At 47.7% G+C, this 18,242-nt stretch overlaps 1 protein-coding gene across 1 annotated transcript; it reads right to left on the minus strand.

Moving 5' to 3' along the window:
• Positions 1-1,012: 1,012 nt before the first annotated feature.
• LOC114808703 (olfactory receptor 2G3-like) lies at positions 1,013-17,666 on the minus strand. The gene is given in 8 exon segments (XM_029056523.1): positions 1,013-1,061; positions 1,254-1,312; positions 9,188-9,320; positions 11,082-11,289; positions 11,292-11,465; positions 14,420-14,837; positions 14,840-14,926; positions 17,640-17,666. Coding segments are annotated over 8 exon segments (1,155 nt in total).
• Positions 17,667-18,242: the final 576 nt, after the last annotated feature.

Raw genomic sequence — 18,242 nt, forward strand, 5'->3', positions numbered from 1 at the left:
TGACTGTGCCTCAGTTTTGCCTCTTTCACCACTGACCCCTAGCCCATGTCCTGCCTCTGGCCTGGAAAACCTTCCCCCTTCAAATCTGACTGACAGTTACTCTCCCTCTCTTCAAAGCCTTATTGAAGGCACATCTCCTCCAAGAAGCTTTCCTTTTCTCATCTCTCATTCCTTTCTGCATCACCTGTACTTGCTCCCTTTGCTCTTCCCCGCCTCCCAGCCCCACGACACTTATATACATATCCGTAATTTATTTATTTTTAATTGATGTCTGTCTCCCCTGCTCTAGACAGTAAACTTGTTGTGGGCTGGGAATGTGTCAGTTTACTGTTGTATTGTACTCACCCAAGCACTTAGTATAGTGTTCTTCACACATTAAGCACTCAATAAATATGATTGATTGAATGAATGAATGAATGAATGAATAAATGATCACCTGGAAACAGGTAATAATGTTGGTATTTGTTAAGCGCTTACTATGTGCAAAGCGCTGGGGAGAGACAAGGTGATCACGTTATCCCACATGGGGCTCACAATCTTCATCATCATTTTACAGGTGAGGTAACTGAGGCTCAGAGAAGTTAAGTCACTTGCCCAAAATCATACAGTTGACTAGTGGTGGCACCGGGATTAAAACCCGAGACCTTTGACTCCCAAGCCTGGGCTCTTTCCACCGAGGCTGCTTCTCTGCACCGTGGAGTTTTCTGCAGGCAGAGTTTTCTTGCCCCTCTGTGATTATTACTTTCAACCATCCCCCTCCCTTCCCTTTTTTCCTTTCGTAACTGTGGTTTTGAGGCTCTTTCTGGAGAAGATGGGATCATCTCTTTCTTGCTGCAGTTCAAATGTCATTAATGGCTGTTACCAGTTGCTGTTCTGATCCCATCACCCTGCCTTGTGCTTCATTCATTACTGTGCCATGAACGTGTCTGATTTGCCCTGTCCTCCTGTTCCTTCTCATAAACCACTCACCTATACAATTTGAATAATTTGATCATTTCCTTCCCCACCAGCCTCAAATGTCATCCATCTTAACAGAACTATCTAAGGAGTAGGAAAGGGACCTAGGAGTGGATGAAAAGAGTTAGTTAGATCAGTAGAAGGGAGCTAGTTTGAGGCATAAGGGAGTTAGCTTAAGATGAGAAGGAACCTAACAGTTCCACAGTGCTTTTCAGGACTGTGTTCTGTGATATGCTAATGAAACATAATTTTTCGAGATGATCCCATTGAGCCGTGATTTCATGGAATCTTCCCACCTGGTCTCTGCAAACTTTATATTAGGAGGTCGCTGGACTTTCTGAGCAGGAGGACTGCACTGGGGAAGAGAGAGATGGGATTTTGTGTTGAAATTCGTGTAATGTAATCCAGATCCCAGGTCTACAATTGATAATATGTAGAAGCCAGAGTTAGCTTAAAATACAAATCCTATTAATTCCCAAATGCTTGCAAATTTCAATAAAGATGACAGACTCATCTTCCACTGGAGCAAGGAAAACTGTAAATTCTCCAGGGGTTAAGGAGTGGATGGGGAGCAGGCAGTTGGAATTGCTGTCAGATGTCAGATACAGATGTCAAATACAGATGACTCGGGAAAGGCAGAGGTGGGGACGGAGACAGGGCCATGTAGGATAGTATTTCAACCCATTGGCCTCGAGGTTGATAGGCTTGATAGAGTGCAAAGACATAGGAGGAGGTCAACAACGTGGGTGTCACAGCCCTGTGGCAGCACTGACCCAGCCAAAAGGGGAAAGGAAACTCGCTGGGTGTGGAGAGTAAAAGATATGTGGAGAGAAAACTATGAAGGCTTGACATTAAGTTTTCATGAGGGCACATATCCTCCAAGAGGCCTTCCCTGAATAAGCCCTTCTTTCCTCTTCTCCATTCTCTTCTGTGTTGCCTTGACTTGCTTCTTTTTTTCATCACCCCCAGACCCACAGCAAGTATGGCTATAGCTATAATTTTACTTATTTTATTAATGTCTGTCTCCCCCTCTAGACTATATGCTCACTGTAGACAGGGAATGTGTCGGTTCTATTGTTGTATTGTGCTGTCCCAATGACTTCTTACAGTGCTTTGCACACAGTAAGCACTCCAGAGATACAAGCGACTGACTGACTGACTGACTTCATCATTAATGGTACTTACAATAGGTACTGTGTGCACAACACTGTACATAAGCACTTGGGAATCTGTAATTCAAAAGACTTGGTTGACATGTCCCCTGTCCTCACTAAACTTACACTCTAAAGGGGTGGACAGGTAATAGTGCAAATAAATCATTTGTAATATGTAACTTAGAGATTGGTTATATATTAACAAGTATAATTATTATTATTGCTTATGATCGTTTTTGTCAGAGGCAATATGGCTTAGGGTCAGCCAAGACTAGATCTTTCAGGTCTGGTCATTATGCTTCAGGCTGGTAGTGTGACCTTGAATAAGTCACTTGATCTTTCTATCACACAGTTTCAGTAAGTGGGGTTAATATACCCGCTCTTACTGGCATGACCATGATCATGATGATGACTGATCATGAACCCTCACATGACTTAGCGATCATGTTTGCCCTGATTTTTGGGTATATTTCATATCTAACACTGAGCTAGGCATAAAGTAAACAATGAATTTTTCAATCGCTTGTCTGTCCACAGGGCTCAATTTTCCCTCCTTTTGAAAATGCATAAATTGATCCTGGTGTTAGAGGTATTGAAGTGGCAATCTGGGCCAGAGCCAAGTTTGTCGCATTAAACTCATTCCTTCTGTGGGCTTCCTGAGGGGAAAGAGGAAAGACTGTTATTAACAATAATAATAATAATGACATTTGTTAAGCACTTACTCTATGCCAGGCAGTGTACTAAGCACTGGATCTGTCTTCCTATGCTTGATTCTCCTTTGTGGGCTAGAGATGACTCAGGGATGTGATCTTCCAATATATATATTACTCTTTCTTTACAGAGGAGTCTCATATGACACATGGTGAATAATAATAATAATGATGTTAGCATTTGTTAAGCTCTTATTAGGTGTTAGGCACTGTACTGAGTGCTGAGGTAGATACAAGCAAATCTGGTGGGACAAAGTCTTTGTCCACATGGGGCTCACAGTCTCAATTTCCATTTTACAGATGAGCAAATTGAGTCGCAGAGAGGTGAAGTGACTTGCCCAAGGTCACACAGCAGACAAGTGGCAGAGCTGGGTTTGGAGATGTAGATCTGTGTTTCATCTGCATAGAGGTGGTAGTCAAAGCCGTGAGAGCGAATGAGTTCACCAAGGGAGTGAGTGTAAATGGAGAACAGAAGATGAAGGGGAGGTGGAGGAGAAGGAGTAAGATGATAATGATTTTGATCTTGGCCATTGGGGAAAATGGACTGATCCTCCCTATAGGAGGCTCAAGCCTAGTGTCCCTACTCCCCAGGTCTGTCCCTCAATATAACCTTCTGACTCACAGCTCCATAGTTTATCCCCTAAGCCATCAGTGATGATGATAATGATTCATTCATTCATTCAATAGTATTTACTGAGCGCTTACTATGTGCAGAGCACTGTACTAAGCGCTTGGAATGTACAAGTCGGCAACAGATAGAGACAGTCCCTGCCCTTTGATGGGCTTACAGTCTAATCGAGGGAGACAGGCAGACAAGAACAATGGCAATTAATAGAGTCAAGGGGAAGAACATCTCATGATAACAATGGCAAATAAATAGAATCAGGGTAATGTACATCTCATTAAACAAAATAAACAAAATAAGTAGGGTGATGAAGATATATACAGTTGAGCGGACGAGTACAGGGCTGAGGGAGTGGGATGGGAGAGGGGGCAAAGGAGAGGAAAAGGCTGGAGAAGAGAGTTTAGCTACAGAGAGGTGAAGGGGGAGTAGAGGGAGCAGAGGGAAAAAAGGGGGAGCTCAGTCTGGGAAGGCCTCTTGGAGGAGGTGAAGAGGGGAAGAGAATTAGATTGTCGGGGGTGAGGAGGGAGGGCATTCCAGAATTAAGGAAGGACGTGGCCCAGGGGTCGATGGCGGGATAGGCGAGACCGAGGGATGGTGAGGAGGTGGGCGGCAGAGGAGCGGAGCATGCTCAGTGGACAGTAGAAAGAGAGAAGGGAGGAGAGGTAGGAGGGGACAAGATGATGGAGAGCCTTGAAGCCTAGAGTGAGGAGTTTTTGTTTCGAGCGCAGATCGTTGGGCAACCACTGGAGGTGTTTAAGAAGGGGAGTGACATGTCCAGATCGTTTCTGCAGGAAGATGAGCCGGGCAGCGGAGTGAAGAATAGACTGGACCGGGGCGATAGAGGAGGAAGGGAGATAAGAGAGAAGGCTGACACAGTAGTCTAGCCGGGATATAACGAGAGCCTGTAGCAGTAAGGTAGCCCTTAAGGTGGAGAGGAAAGGGCAGATCTTGGCGATGCTGTAAAGGTAAGGATCAGTTGTGTAGGGTGAACGAGAGAGATGAGTCAAAGATGACCTCGAGGTTGTGGGCCTGAGAGACGAGAGGATGATCGTACCATCCACGGTGATAGAGAAGTCTGGGAGAGGACCGGGCTTGGGAGGGAAGATGAGAAGGTCAGTTTTGTTCATGTTGAGTTTTAGGTGGCGGGCAGACATCCAGGTGGAGATGTCCTGGAGGCAGGAGGAGATGTGAGCCTGAAGGGACGGGGAGAGGACAGGGGCAGAGATGTAGATCTGTGTTTCATCTGCATAGAGGTGGTAGTCAAAGCCGTGAGAGCGAATTAGTTCACCAAGGGAGTGAGTGTAAATGGAGAACAGAAGATGAAGAGGAGGTGGAGGAGAAGGAGTAAGATGATAATGATTTTGATCTTGGCGATAGGGGAAAATGGACTGATCCTCCCTATAGGAGGCTCAAGTCTAGTGTCCCTACTCCCCAGGTCTGTCCCTCAATATACATCTAGCCACATGGCCCCAAGACAGCCCCATACTGGTGTTCCCCAGAGCATTCCAGTGGCAATCAATCAATCAATCAATCAGTGGTATTTGACTGCCTTCCACCTGTTAGACACTGTACTAAGCAAATGGGAGAGTACAACAGCAAGAGACATGTTGGCTACCCCCAAGGATCTTAGTATTTAATGGGGAGATGTTATTTACAGGCCGGGTAACCTAGAAGAAAAAGGATAAATCAGGGAGTGGTACAAACATTTCCGCATGAAACAGTTGAACAAATAATTGAATGTACATGTTAATATATGTATAGAAAGCATATATAAATAAAAATATATGTACTTGAGTGCTGAAGGTAACAGTGAAGTACACAGGTTTGCTAAGAGTGGGTGTTGGGCTTACAAAATTGGGATGTTGGGAAATAAATAGAAAAAACGTCCTGTAGGCAGTGAGAGTTTAGGAGGACTTTGAAGATGGGAAAGGTAAATTGGGTTTGGGATAGGGGGATTTCTCTAGTTGATAGATTCTTCTATTATAAATAATAGATGAATCTCAGTCCAGTCTCAAAGTCTTTGGGACTGAAAACCTTTGTGAAAGAATTTATGAGGTTGATAGTGATTCGCTCAACATCCCTTGTACACTCTCACATGTGTCAGTCCTATTCTTACTGCATCAGTGAGTGCAGTGAGGAGTAAGTTCGCAGGGGTGTAACACACTGCAGACTGCACAGGATGGTATTTGACCATAACATAGTGGTCAAAATGTACTGTAGCTACTTAACCCAGGAGGCAGCTACCTTGGTAGCCTCTGAGGTCTTCACCACCCTTCTAGCCAGTTACTTTTCATGATTCCTGATGAGCTTGTCCACCATGTGCAACATCCTGAGTGGTCTGCAGTTCCCACGATTGCATAGATCCAATAGGCAATCCCTTCCTTCTGGCTGTTTCACCACTTCTACCCACTTCCCCTTGCCACCTCCTACCATAATGAAAACACTGGCAAGAATTTGGGAGAAGGAAGGGGAGCAGCACTTCTTCACACAAATCATAGTAGTTTAAGATATGTTGCTAGAAAGAGGGGAGTCTCTTGGGTGAGAGGGCCAGGGTGGGCATCCCCTTTTGGTCCATGTTTTCATTCAATCAGTCAATCACTCAATCACCTTGCCCCCATTTTACCTCACCTCACTACTCTCCTACTAGATGCAGCCTGATCACTTTGCTGCTGTGTTGCCAATCTACTCATCATACTTCGATCTTGTCCACCTCACTACTTACCTCTTGCCCATTTCCTGTCACTTGTCTGGAATACTCTCCCTTTTCATATTTACCCATCCTGCTGCCAACACACACTCTCCAGCTGCTGGAAGGAATCCTAGGGTGGGCCCCGCGGGCCGTACCCTGTTCCCCCAGTAAGATCCAACCTCCTTCCTTCCATTTATCTCCTCACTGACCTCCCTGCCTCCTGTCTCCCTTAACTCCAATCCGTGGATTTTTCGTGGATCAACCTGTTTCACAGATCATTTATCAACAAAAATGTTCAGTTCTGACTCTCCATTTCTCAGTTCTGACTCTCTCCTTTTGAGAGAGTTGTTTACACCTGCTGTCTCCTCTTCCTCTTCTCTAATTCTCTCCTAGCTCCCCTCCAATCTGGGGTTTGCCCCCTTCATTCCACAGAAAGAGCCCTCTCCAAGGTAACTAATGACCTTCTTCTCACAAAATCTGATGGTCTCTAATCCATCCTAATTCTTCTAGACCTCCCAGCTGTCTTTGACACTGTAGACCATCTCCTTCTTCTGGAAACTTTATCCAACCTTGGATTCACTGACACTGTCCTCTCTTGGTTCTCTTCCTATCCCTCTGACCACTCCTTCTGTCTCTTTTGCTGACTCCACCTCTTCTTCCCACATTTTGACAGTAAGGGTTCCTCAAGGCTCAGTTATCGATCCCCTTCTATTCTATATCTAAACCCACTCCCTTGGAGAACTCATATGCAGTTGATTCCCCAAACTACAGCTCCAGCCTTGACTTCTCCATCTATGCAACCTCTCACTGTCTCCTGCTTTCAAAGCTGTATCCACTTGAATATCCCACCAGTACCTCAAATTAAACATGTCCAAAACTAACCTCCTTATTTTCCCTCCAAAATCCTGCCCCCATGTCTTTCCTATAACTGTAGACAACACCATGGCTCTCCCTGTTTTAGAAGCCCATAACCTTGGTGTTGTGGTTGACTCATCTCTCTCATTCCACTCTAATATTCAATTTGTCACCAAATCCTGTCAGTTTAACCTTCACATCATTGCTAAAATCCACCCTTTCCTCTCCATCCAAACAGCTACTGTACTGATCGAAGCACTTATCCTATCTTACCTTGACTACTCCACTTGTAGCTCCTCACTGACCTCCCTGCCTCCTGTCTCCCTTAACTCCAATCCGTGGATTTTTCGTGGATCAACCTGTTTCACAGATCATTTATCAACAAAAATGTTCAGTTCTGACTCTCCATTTCTCAAGAATCTTGAATGGCTGCCCATTCACCTCCACATCAAACAGAATCTCCTTACCATTGACTTTAAAGCACTCAGTCAGCTTTTCCTCAGCCTACCTCAACTCATTAATCTCCTACTACAGTCCAGCCCACACACTCTGCTCTAGTGCCAGTTTATTCACTGTGTCCCGATCTCATCTACTGCTCCACCCATGTCCTCCCCCTAGCCTCGAACTCCCTCCCCCTCAGACCACCTCTCTATCCCCCTTCAAAGTATGACAGAGGTCACATATTCTCCAAAAAGCCTTCCCCAAATAAGCCCTTTATTCCCCTCCTCACTCTCCCTTCTGTTTCATCTATATACTTGGATCTGTGACCTTTGGACATTTAATATTCACCCCACTACCAATCCCAGCACACTTATGAATATATCTTTGAATTTTATATTATGTTATTTATTCGTATTAGTGTCTGTCTCCCCCTCTAGATTGTAAACTTCTTTTGGGCAGAGAATTTATCTGTTATAATTATTATATTGTCCTCTTCCCAAATGCTTAATACAGTGCTCTGCACACAGTAAGCACTCAATATATACAATTAATTGATTGAGCATTTACTGTGTGCAGAGCACTGTCAAAAAGCACTTGGGAAAGAACAACATAAAGAAGCTTATAGGCAACTTTCCTGCCCATAATGGGCAAGAGAGACACACAATAATACAAATAAATGAATTATGGATATGTACATAAGTACTGTGGTGATGAGGGAAGGGTGAATAAATGGTGCAAATCAAAGTGTTATTCATTCAATAGTATTTATTGAGTGCTTACTATGTGCAGAGCACTGTACTAAGCGCTTGGGATGAACAAGTCGGCAACAGATAGAGACAGTCCCTGCCGTTTGACGGGCTTACAGTCTAATCGGGGGAGACGGACAGACAAGAACAATGGCACTAAACAGCGTCAAGGGGAAGAACATCTCGTAAAAACAATGGCAACTAAATAGAATCAAGGCGATGTACAATTCATTAACAAAATAAATAGGGTAACGAAAATATATACAGTTGAGCGGACGAGAACAGTGCTGTGGGGATGGGAAGGGAGAGGTGGAGTAGCAGAGGGAAAAGGGGAAAATGAGGCTTTAGCTGCAGAGAGGTATGGGAGTTCACCTATAAACAAGGAAGGGACAAGTAACTCAGTTTAAGGTTTTAAGAGAAACAAGAAAGCATAGAGTGTTTTTCAGTGGTTGGCACCAGCTTCTTTAATCCACCCCTTCCATTGATCAGTCAAGGAATGGTATTTAGTGAGAGCTTGTACTAAGCACTTGGAAAAATACATCAGAAGGAAGACACAATTACCCTGTCAGCAAGGGGCTTACAGTATAATGGGAGAGACGGACAGAAATTATTTACACATACTGAGATTTGGAGGGAATGTAAGGATACAATTGGGAGTAGCACGATTCTGTCAGGATGAACTAGTTGAATCAATGCCTAATGTACATTTGAAAATATGTCTATTTTTAGTTGGTGAAAATGGATATAAAAACATAAATGCTGAAGTTGGCTGTTAGGCCGATAGAGGTTGGATTGTTAATAATTAATTGAGGAAGCTGTCTTGAAAGAGATGGGATGTGAGAATGGCTCTGAAGGCTGGGAGAATTGTGGTCTGGTGGATTTGAGTTGTGAGAGAGGTCCAGACCAGGGAAAGAGCATGAGGAAGGAGATGGCGTCAGAAGAAACTAGAACAGTGAGAAATTGATCTGGAAGAGGTAAAGAGGGAGAGCTGAGGAGAAGCGAGGGAAGACCTCTGTATTGTAGCAGGTAGGAGTCTCCTTCATGGGGAACTCCCATTTGGTTTTGTCCTCCCCAAGGAAAAGCCCCCCCAGGACCAGCTTCTTCAGTGCTCCCTTCACCTCCTGGCTTCTCAGGGTGTAGATTCATTCATTCATTCATTCAATAGTATTTATTGAGCGCTTACTATGTGCAGAGCACTGTACTAAGTGCTTGGGATGAACAAGTCGGCAACAGATAGAGACAGTCCCTGCCGTTTGACGGGCTTACAGTCTAATCGGGGGAGACGGACAGACAAGAACAATGGCACTAAACAGCGTCAAGGGGAAGAACATCTCGTAAAAACAATGGCAACTAAATAGAATCAAGGCAATGTACAATTCATTAACAAAATAAATAGGGTAACGAAAATATATACAGTTGAGCGGACGAGTACAGTGCTGTGGGGATGGGAAGGGAGAGGTGGAGGAGCAGAGGGAAAAGGGGAAAATGAGGCTTTAGCTGCGGAGAGGTAAAGGGGGGATGGCAGAGGGAGTAGAGGGGGAAGAGGAGCTCAGTCTGGGAAGGCCTCTTGGAGGAGGTGATTTTTAAGTAAGGTTTTGAAGAGGGAAAGAGAATCAGTTTGGCGGAGGTGAGGAGGGAGGGCGTTCCAGGACCGCGGGAGGACGTGACCCAGGGGTCGACGGCGGGATAGGCGAGACCGAGGGACGGCGAGGAGGTGGGCGGCAGAGGAGCGGAGCGTGCGGGGTGGGCGGTAGAAAGAGAGAAGGGAGGAGAGGTAGGAAGGGGCAAGGTGATGGAGAGCCTTGAAGCCTAGAGTGAGGAGTTTTTGTTTGGAGCGGAGGTCGATAGGCAACCACTGGAGTTGTTTAAGAAGGGGAGTGACATGCCCAAATCGTTTCTGCAGGAAGATGAGCCGGGCAGCGGAGTGAAGAATAGACCGGAGCGGGGCGAGAGAGGAGGAAGGGAGGTCAGAGAGAAGGCTGACACAGTAGTCTAGCCGGGATATAACGAGAGCCCGTAATAGTAAGGTAGCCGTTTGGGTGGAGAGGAAAGGGCGGATCTTGGCGATATTGTAGAGGTGAAACCGGCAGGTCTTGGTAACGGATAGGATGTGTGGGGTGAACGAGAGGGACGAGTCAAGGATGACACCGAGATTGCGGGCCTGCGGGACGGGAAGGATGGTCGTGCCATCCACGGTGACGGAGAAGTCTGGGAGCGGACCGGGCTTGGGAGGGAAGATGAGGTGCTCAGTCTTGCTCATGTTGAGTTTTAGGTGGCGGGCCGACATCCAGGTGGAGACGTCCCGGAGGCAGGAGGAGATGCGAGCCTGAAGGGAGGGGGAGAGGACAGGGGCGGAGATGTAGATCTGAGTGTCATCAGCGTAGAGATGGTAGTCAAAGCCGTGAGAGCGGATGAGTTCACCGAGGGAGTGAGTGTAAATGGAGAACAGAAGAGGGCCAAGAACTGACCCTTGAGGAACTCCAACAGTTAAAGGATGGGAGGGGGAGGAGGCTCCAGCGTAGGAGACCGAGAATGATCGGCCAGAGAGGTAAGAGGAGAACCAGGAGAGGACAGAGTCCGTGAAGCCAAGGTGAGATAAGGTATGGAGGAGGAGGGGATGGTCGACAGTGTCAAAGGCAGCAGAGAGGTCAAGGAGGATCAGAATGGAGTAGGAGCCATTGGATTTGGCAAGAAGGAGGTCATGGGTGACCTTAGAGAGAGCAGTCTCGGTAGAGTGGAGGGGACGGAAGCCAGATTGGAGGGGGTCTAGGAGAGAATGGGAGTTAAGGAATTCTAGGCATCGATTGTAGACGACTCGTTCTAAGATTTTGGAAAGGAACGGTAGTAGGGAGATAGGACGATAACTGGAGGGGGAAGTGGGGTCAAGAGCGGGTTTTTTTTTAGATGAGGTTGAGGGTTGGAGCGACCATGGTGTAGAAGAAGGAGACAAATTTGCCGTGGTCTTGTGAGTAATTGCCACCAGGCTGGAGGTACATAAAGATTATGGTCCCATAGAAGATGATCACAACCAAGAGGTGAGAGGAGCAGGTGCTGATGGCCTTTGTTCGGCCCTCGGGGGAGCCAATCCTCAGCCCGGCCTGGACGATGAAGCGTAGGAAACCAGGATGAAGGCTGGAGAGACGAGGCCCACAAGGATACTAAGGGTGAAGAGGACAAGTTCACTGATGGTAGTATCAGCACAGGCGAGCTAGATGAGGGCTGGAACCTCACAGATGAAGTGGTCCAAGTGGCGGTTGCCACAACGAGGCAGCTGCAGTGTGAACGTGGGGAGCCATTATCACGTGGGCCCGGGATCTCTGCTCCCCTGGGGCTGAATCGACCACCACATGGACTCGGGAGCTCTCCTCCCAAGCGGTGGTTCCTTGGGCTGCCTGCCCCCCCATTTCCAGTCTAGCTCTTTAGCAGCCTTTTGGCCACCGACCGCCGACTTTAGCAGCTTATTGGCTGCCGACCGCTGACTCATCCACGCCGAGACCACCCCCCTCTCCCGGGAAGCTGAGCCTTGTCATCGCCCGGAGCCTTGGAGCCATTACCACGTGGGCCCGGGATCTCTGCTCCCCTGGCGGTAAGTCTCAGACCGCCGGGCCCCCTCTTCCCAGCCGAATCGACCACCACATGGACTCTGGAGCTCTCCTCCCAAGCGGTGGTTCCTTGGGCTGCCTGCCCCCCCGTTTCCAGTCTAGCTCTTTAGCAGCCTTTTGGCCACCGACCGCCGACTTTAGCAGCTTATTGGCTGCCGACCGCCGACTCATCCACGCCGAGACCACCCCCCTCTCCCGGGAAGCTGAGCCTTGTCATCGCCCGGACCCTTGGAGCCATTACCTCGTGGGCTCAGGATCTCTGCTCCCCTGAGGCGCAGCCTCGGTCCACCCGGCCCCAATTCCCGACAAGCCCCCCTTCGTCGCCCCCATTTCCCTCCGCCGCTCTTGCTCCACTAACCCACAGCCCTGGATCACCTCCTCCGTCCGCCTCCTACGCTCCTATGCTCGAGCTGCTGAGCGCTGCTGGCGAAAGTCCAAGCACCAAGCCGACCTCACACACTTCAAATTTATCCTTTCCTGCCTCAACTCTGCCCTCTCCTCCGCCAGGCAAAGCTTCTTCTCCTCCCTCATCGACACCCATGCCCGTCACCCCCGCCGATTGTTCCGGACCTTTAACTCTCTCCTTAGGCCCCCGTTCCTCCCCCTCCCCCATCTCTCACCCCCAATGATCTGGCCACCTATTTCCTCACGAAAATCAACACGATCAGGTCTGAGCTCCCCAAAGTCACCCCTCCGCCTCTCCCCTCCCCCCCACCAACCCCCTCCCCTACTTTCCCATCCTTCCCTGCAGTATCCTCAGAGGAGATCTCCTCCGTCCTCGCAAGTGCCACCCCCTCCCCCTGCGCCTCGGACCCCATTCCCTCTCACCTTATTAAAACCATCGCCCCTGCCCTCCTACCTTCCTTAACTTCTATTTTTAGCCACTCAATCTCCAAGGGCTCCTTCCCCTCTGCCTTCAAACATGCCCACGTCTCCCCCATCCTAAAAAAACCCGCTCTTGACCCCACTTCCCCCTCCAGTTATCGCACTATCTCCCTACTACCCTTCCTTTCCAAAATCCTAGAATGAGTCGTCTACAATCGATGCTTAGTATTCCTTAACTCCCATTCTCTCCTAGACCCCCTCCAATCTGGCTTCCATCCCCTCCACTCTACCGAGACTGCTCTCTCTAAGGTCACCCATGACCTCCTTCTTGCCAAATCCAATGGCTCCTACTCTATTCTAATTCTCCTTGACCTCTCTGCTGCCTTTGACACTGTCGACCATCCCCTCCTCCTCCATACCTTATCTCACCTTGGCTTCACGGACTCCGTCCTCTCCTGGTTCTCCTCTTACCTCTCTGGCCGGTCATTCTCGGTCTCCTTCGCTGGAGCCTCCTCCCCCTCTCATCCTTTAACTGTTGGAGTTCCTCAAGGGTCAGTTCTTGGCCCTCTTCTGTTCTCCATTTACACTCACTCCCTCGGTGAACTCATTTGCTCTCACGGCTTTGACTACCATCTCTACGCAGATGACACATAGATCTACATCTCCGCCCTGTCCTCTCCCCCTCCCTTCAGGCTCGCATCTCCTCCTGCCTCCAGGACGTCTCCACCTGGATGTCGGCCCGCCACCTAAAACTCAACATGAGCAAGACTGAGCTCCTCATCTTCCCTCCCAAACCCGGTCCTCTCCCAGACTTCTCTATCACCGTGGATGGCACGACCATCCTTCCCGTCTCTCAGGCCCGCAATCTCGGTGTCATCCTTGACTCGTCTCTCTCGTTCACCCCACACATCCTATCCGTTACCAAGACCTGCCGGTTTCACCTCTACAATATCGCCAAGATCCGCCCTTTCCTCTCCACCCAAACGGCTACCTTACTGACCTCCCTTCCTCCTCTCTGGCCCCGGTCCAGTCTATTCTTCACTCCGCTGCCCGGCTCATCTTCCTGCAGAAACAATCTGGGCATGTCACTCCCCTTCTTAAACAACTCCAGTGGTTGCCTATCAACCTCCGCTCCAAACAAAAACTCCTCACTCTAGGCTTCAAGGCTCTCCATCACCTTGCCCCTTCCTACCTCTCCTCCCTTCTCTCTTTCTACCACCCACCCCGCACGCTCCGCTCCTCTGCCGCCCATCTCCTCACCGTCCCTCGGTCTCGCCTATCCCGCCGTCGACCCCTGGGTCACGTCCTCCCACGGTCCTGGAACGCCCTCCCTCCTCACCTCCGCCAAACTGATTCTCTTCCCCTCTTCAAAACCCTACTTAAAACTCACCTCCTCCAAGAGGCCTTCCCAGACTGAGCTCCTCTTCTCCCTCTACTCCCTCTGCCACCTCCCCTTTACCTCTCCGCAGCTAAACCCTCTTTTTCCCCTTTTCCCTCTGCTCCTCCACCTCTCCCTTCCCATCCCCACAGCACTGTACTCCTCCACTCAACTGTATATATTTCCGTTACCCTATTTATTTTGTTAATAAATTGTACATTGCCTTGATTCTATTCAGTTGCCATTGTTTTTACGAGATGTTCTTCCCCTTGACTCGATTTATTGCCATTGTTCTTGTCTGTCCGTCTCCCCCGATTAGACTGTAAGCCCGTCAAACGGCAGGGACTGTCTCTATCTGTTGCCGACTTGTTCATCCCAAGCGCTTAGTACAGTGCTCTGCACATAGTAAGCGCTCAATAAATACTATTGAATGAATGAATGAACTAGTGAGTTGGCCACCCCACTCAGCCAGGATATGGCTGCCAGCCGCCGGCAGAGACTAGGGTGCATGAGCATTGCATAGGGCAGAGGCTGGCAGATGGCTGCATAGCGGTCCAGAGCCATCAATGCCAGGAGAACGCACTCTGTGGAGCCTAAGGCCAGTGAGACATAGAGCTGGACCACACAGCCCCCAAAGGTGATGGTCTTTTTGGGCCTCCGCAGGTTCACGAGAGTCTGAGGGGCCAGGCTGGTGGAGAAGCAGAGGTCCAGGAAGGAAAGCTGGCTGAGAAGGAAGTACATGGGTGTGTGGAGACGAAGGTCCAGCCGGGATACCACCATGATGGCCGTATTGCCCAACAGAGTTAGGAGGTAGAAGAAGAGTACAAACACGAAGAGTGCAGCTTCAAGGTGGGGTGGGATTGGTCTGAAAAGCCCAGGAGGATGACTCTTTCAAAGGAACTAACTTTCACTGGTTTCCACCATCTCCCTGGTATCTTACTCCCCTACGGAGAGAACAGGAATATAAAGTGTGCCTTTGGGGGCAGGCTTCTGGGGCATGTTTTGGGACATCTGAAGTGTCACTCTCAAGAATGACGTCGCTAATATCTGCCTTTTCCTCTCCATTCAAACTGCTACTACATTAATGCAAACACATATCTTTCCCCACTGTGATTATTTTTATCTGCCTCCTTGCTGACCTCTCTGCCTCCTATCTCACCCCAATCCAGTCCTTCCTGCAATCTGCTGCCTGAGTCATTTTCCTTCAAAACGTTCAGGCCAAATTTCCCCACTCCTCAACAAACTCCAATGGGTGCCCAACCACTCCCGCACCAAACAAAAATTCTTCACCTTCTGCTTTGAGGTACTCAATCACTTTGACCCCTCCTATTTCACCTCTCTAGACTCCTTCTACAACCCAGCCCGCACACTTTGCTCCTCTGAAGCTATCCTTCTCGCTAGACCTCGAGCTCATCTACCTTTCTGCCGACCTCTTGCCCACATCCTATCTTTGGCCTGGAATGCCCTCCCTCTTCATATCAGGCAGATAATTGCTCCCCCCGCCCCGGCACTTGATGATCTTATTGAAGACACATCTCCTCCAAGAAGGCTTCCCTGACTAAATCCTCCTCTCCTCTTCTCCCATTCCCTTCTGCATCATCCTGACATGTTCCCTTCATTCATTCTCCCCACAGCACTTATGTAAATATCTAATTTATTCATTAATTTATTTATGTATAATAATACCTGTCTCCCTCTCTATACTGCCATCTTGTTGGGGGCAGGAAGTATGTCCATTTGTTGTTGTACTGTACTCTACCAAGCACTTAGTATAGTGCTTTGCACAATAAGCACTCAGTATATGCAATTGAATGAACAAATGAATGAGTACAGCTGCAAGGACTATCCATTGCCTCTCCCCTCGACTTATGGCTCAGTCCTATCACTTCTGAAAAGTCTGAAAAGCCCTAAACAACTCAACTTCACCAAACCATGTCCCTCTCCTTCTTCAAAGCTTTCGTCAAAAGCCAACTTCTCTGGGAAGCATTTGTCAATTAGCTCCCCTCATCTTCCCCATCAGGTCCCACTAGCAGCCCCCTCAACTCAATTACTGGGATGCACAGTGAGTGACCTAGTGAAAAGAGCATGGGAGTGGGAGTGAGAAAACCCCCCAGGTTCTGATTCTGACTTTATTACTAGCTTGCTAGGAGAATTAGGGCAAGCCCCCTAACTTTTCTGTGTCCCCGTTTTTTAACCTGGATTTTGGGGGATAAGATGTTTGTTCTTCCTTACTGTCAGATTGACTTTTGGTAAACATGAACTATGCCTGATCTGATAATCTTGTATCTGTGAGATCTTATTAGGTGCTTTTGCTCTCATTAAACACTTGATAAATATCAGGTCTTCCAATTCAACTGAATTCTCCCAGCTTTAGCATAGTGCTCTCACCTCAATAATTGTATAGGCTTACACGTTAAGATTGCATAACTATTATGCAATTCTAGTCCGCCTCACCATTGACCCTTTACCATATCCTGCCTCTGACCTGGGATTCCCTCCTCCTTCATATCCGACAGACTACCATTCTCCACCTTCAAAGCCTTGTTAAAATCACTTCTCCTTCAAGAAGCCTTTCCCATCTAATCTCATTTCGCCTAGTCACTCTCCCTTCTGTTTCACTTATGCGTTTGTATCTGTGCCCTTTAAGCACTTGATATTCACCTCCATCTTCAGCCCCGTAGCACTTATTGTACTACCCTTAATGGCTTTTAATGTCTGCCTCTAGTTCTTCTAGACTGTAAGGTCCTTGTGGGCAGGGAATGTGGAAATGTGTCTGCCAATTCTATTAAATTGTTCCCTTCCAAGTCCTAAGTGCAGTGGTTTTCACAGGGTAAGCGCAATGATTGATTGCTTAATGGATAGGAAGTGGTGAAAATTCAACTAAGTTGGCTTGAAGGAAAGTGCTTACTACACAAAAGCAGCAATGCAAGCAGAACACCTTCCAACAGAGCCTCCTGCCCCCCTTAGCTGCAAAGAGAGAACATGTCATCCCAGCGTGGGAGCAAAGTAAAGGCAATGGCGATTATTAAGTCTAAATTTTTTTATGGAATTTGTCAAGTGCTTACCATGTGCCAGGCACAGTATTAAGCACTGGAGTTGATAGAAGACTGTTAGGTTGGAGGAAGTTCATGTCCAACATAGGTCTCACAGTCAATCCCCATTTTACAGGTGAGGTAACGGAAGCACAGAGAAATTAAGTCGTTTTCCCCAGGGTACACAAAGCTTGCTGCCTATCCTTTTCCACATCAAGCAAAATCTTCTTGGCTATAAGGCATGAGCTGGTCATTTATTGCATTCAAGCAGCTACCTCCCTCTCTACCTGTTCATTCTCCTCTCCCACTACAATCCAACCCACAGACCTCACTCCCCTAATACCACCTTGCTTACTGTGCTTCGGTCTCATCTCTCTTGTGGTCAACACTTTGCGCTCTCTTTCCCTGGTGCTTGGAACTTTTTACATCTGACAGACCACATTTCCCCATCTTCAAACTATACTTGATTCACTTGTACTCCAGGAAGCCTCCCTGACTAATCTCTTACCTTCCGACCCTATTTCCCCTCCCTCCTGGGCTACCTATGCCATTGAGTCCATACCCGGGAACTTAGGTACCCATCCCACTTCCCACTCTCACAGCACTTACATCCATATCCTCTTACCTGTATTTCAATGTCTTTGTCCTCCATTTCACTGAAAGTTGTGGAGAGCACTGATTTTGCCTGTGGATTCTACTGTTCTCTCCCAAGTAGAATGGTCAGCATAGAGTAGGAACTCTGCATATAACACTGATAAATCACTAAGACGATTAGCTGAGATGACTGAGTTTACTGAGGCATGATAAGCCACAAAGAGATCAGAGAGTAAAAATAAAATGTACTGAAACAAAGAGGATGACCAATCAGAATGGGCTAGGAGTTGGGTAAGGAGCATTTATAGAAAGCAGGGGCAGGCAATCCATTGGTGATGGAGGGTCTACTCCCACCAAAGCTGTACTCATGCTACAAGACCTTTGCCTTATGTTCATCTTTAGGATTTGGCAGCCCTATTAATAAATCATAGAACTATAACTGTATGAGTATCTATGAGTGCCTAGGAATCTTAAATTTGGAGTTTAATGCATTTACTTGTCATTAATTGGTATGCTGTGTCAGTTGTTAATTGTGATTGTTCATTTGCTCCTATTAAAAAAAAGATCTAAATAAGCAAAGGGAAGAGAGTGGGAGCCGGTTGGGAGAGTGAGATTCCTGAATAATTTGACCTCA

This window comes from Ornithorhynchus anatinus, chromosome Y4, assembly GCF_004115215.2.
Source record: "Ornithorhynchus anatinus isolate Pmale09 chromosome Y4, mOrnAna1.pri.v4, whole genome shotgun sequence".
In the NCBI taxonomy this organism is placed as follows: Eukaryota; Metazoa; Chordata; class Mammalia; order Monotremata; family Ornithorhynchidae; genus Ornithorhynchus; species Ornithorhynchus anatinus.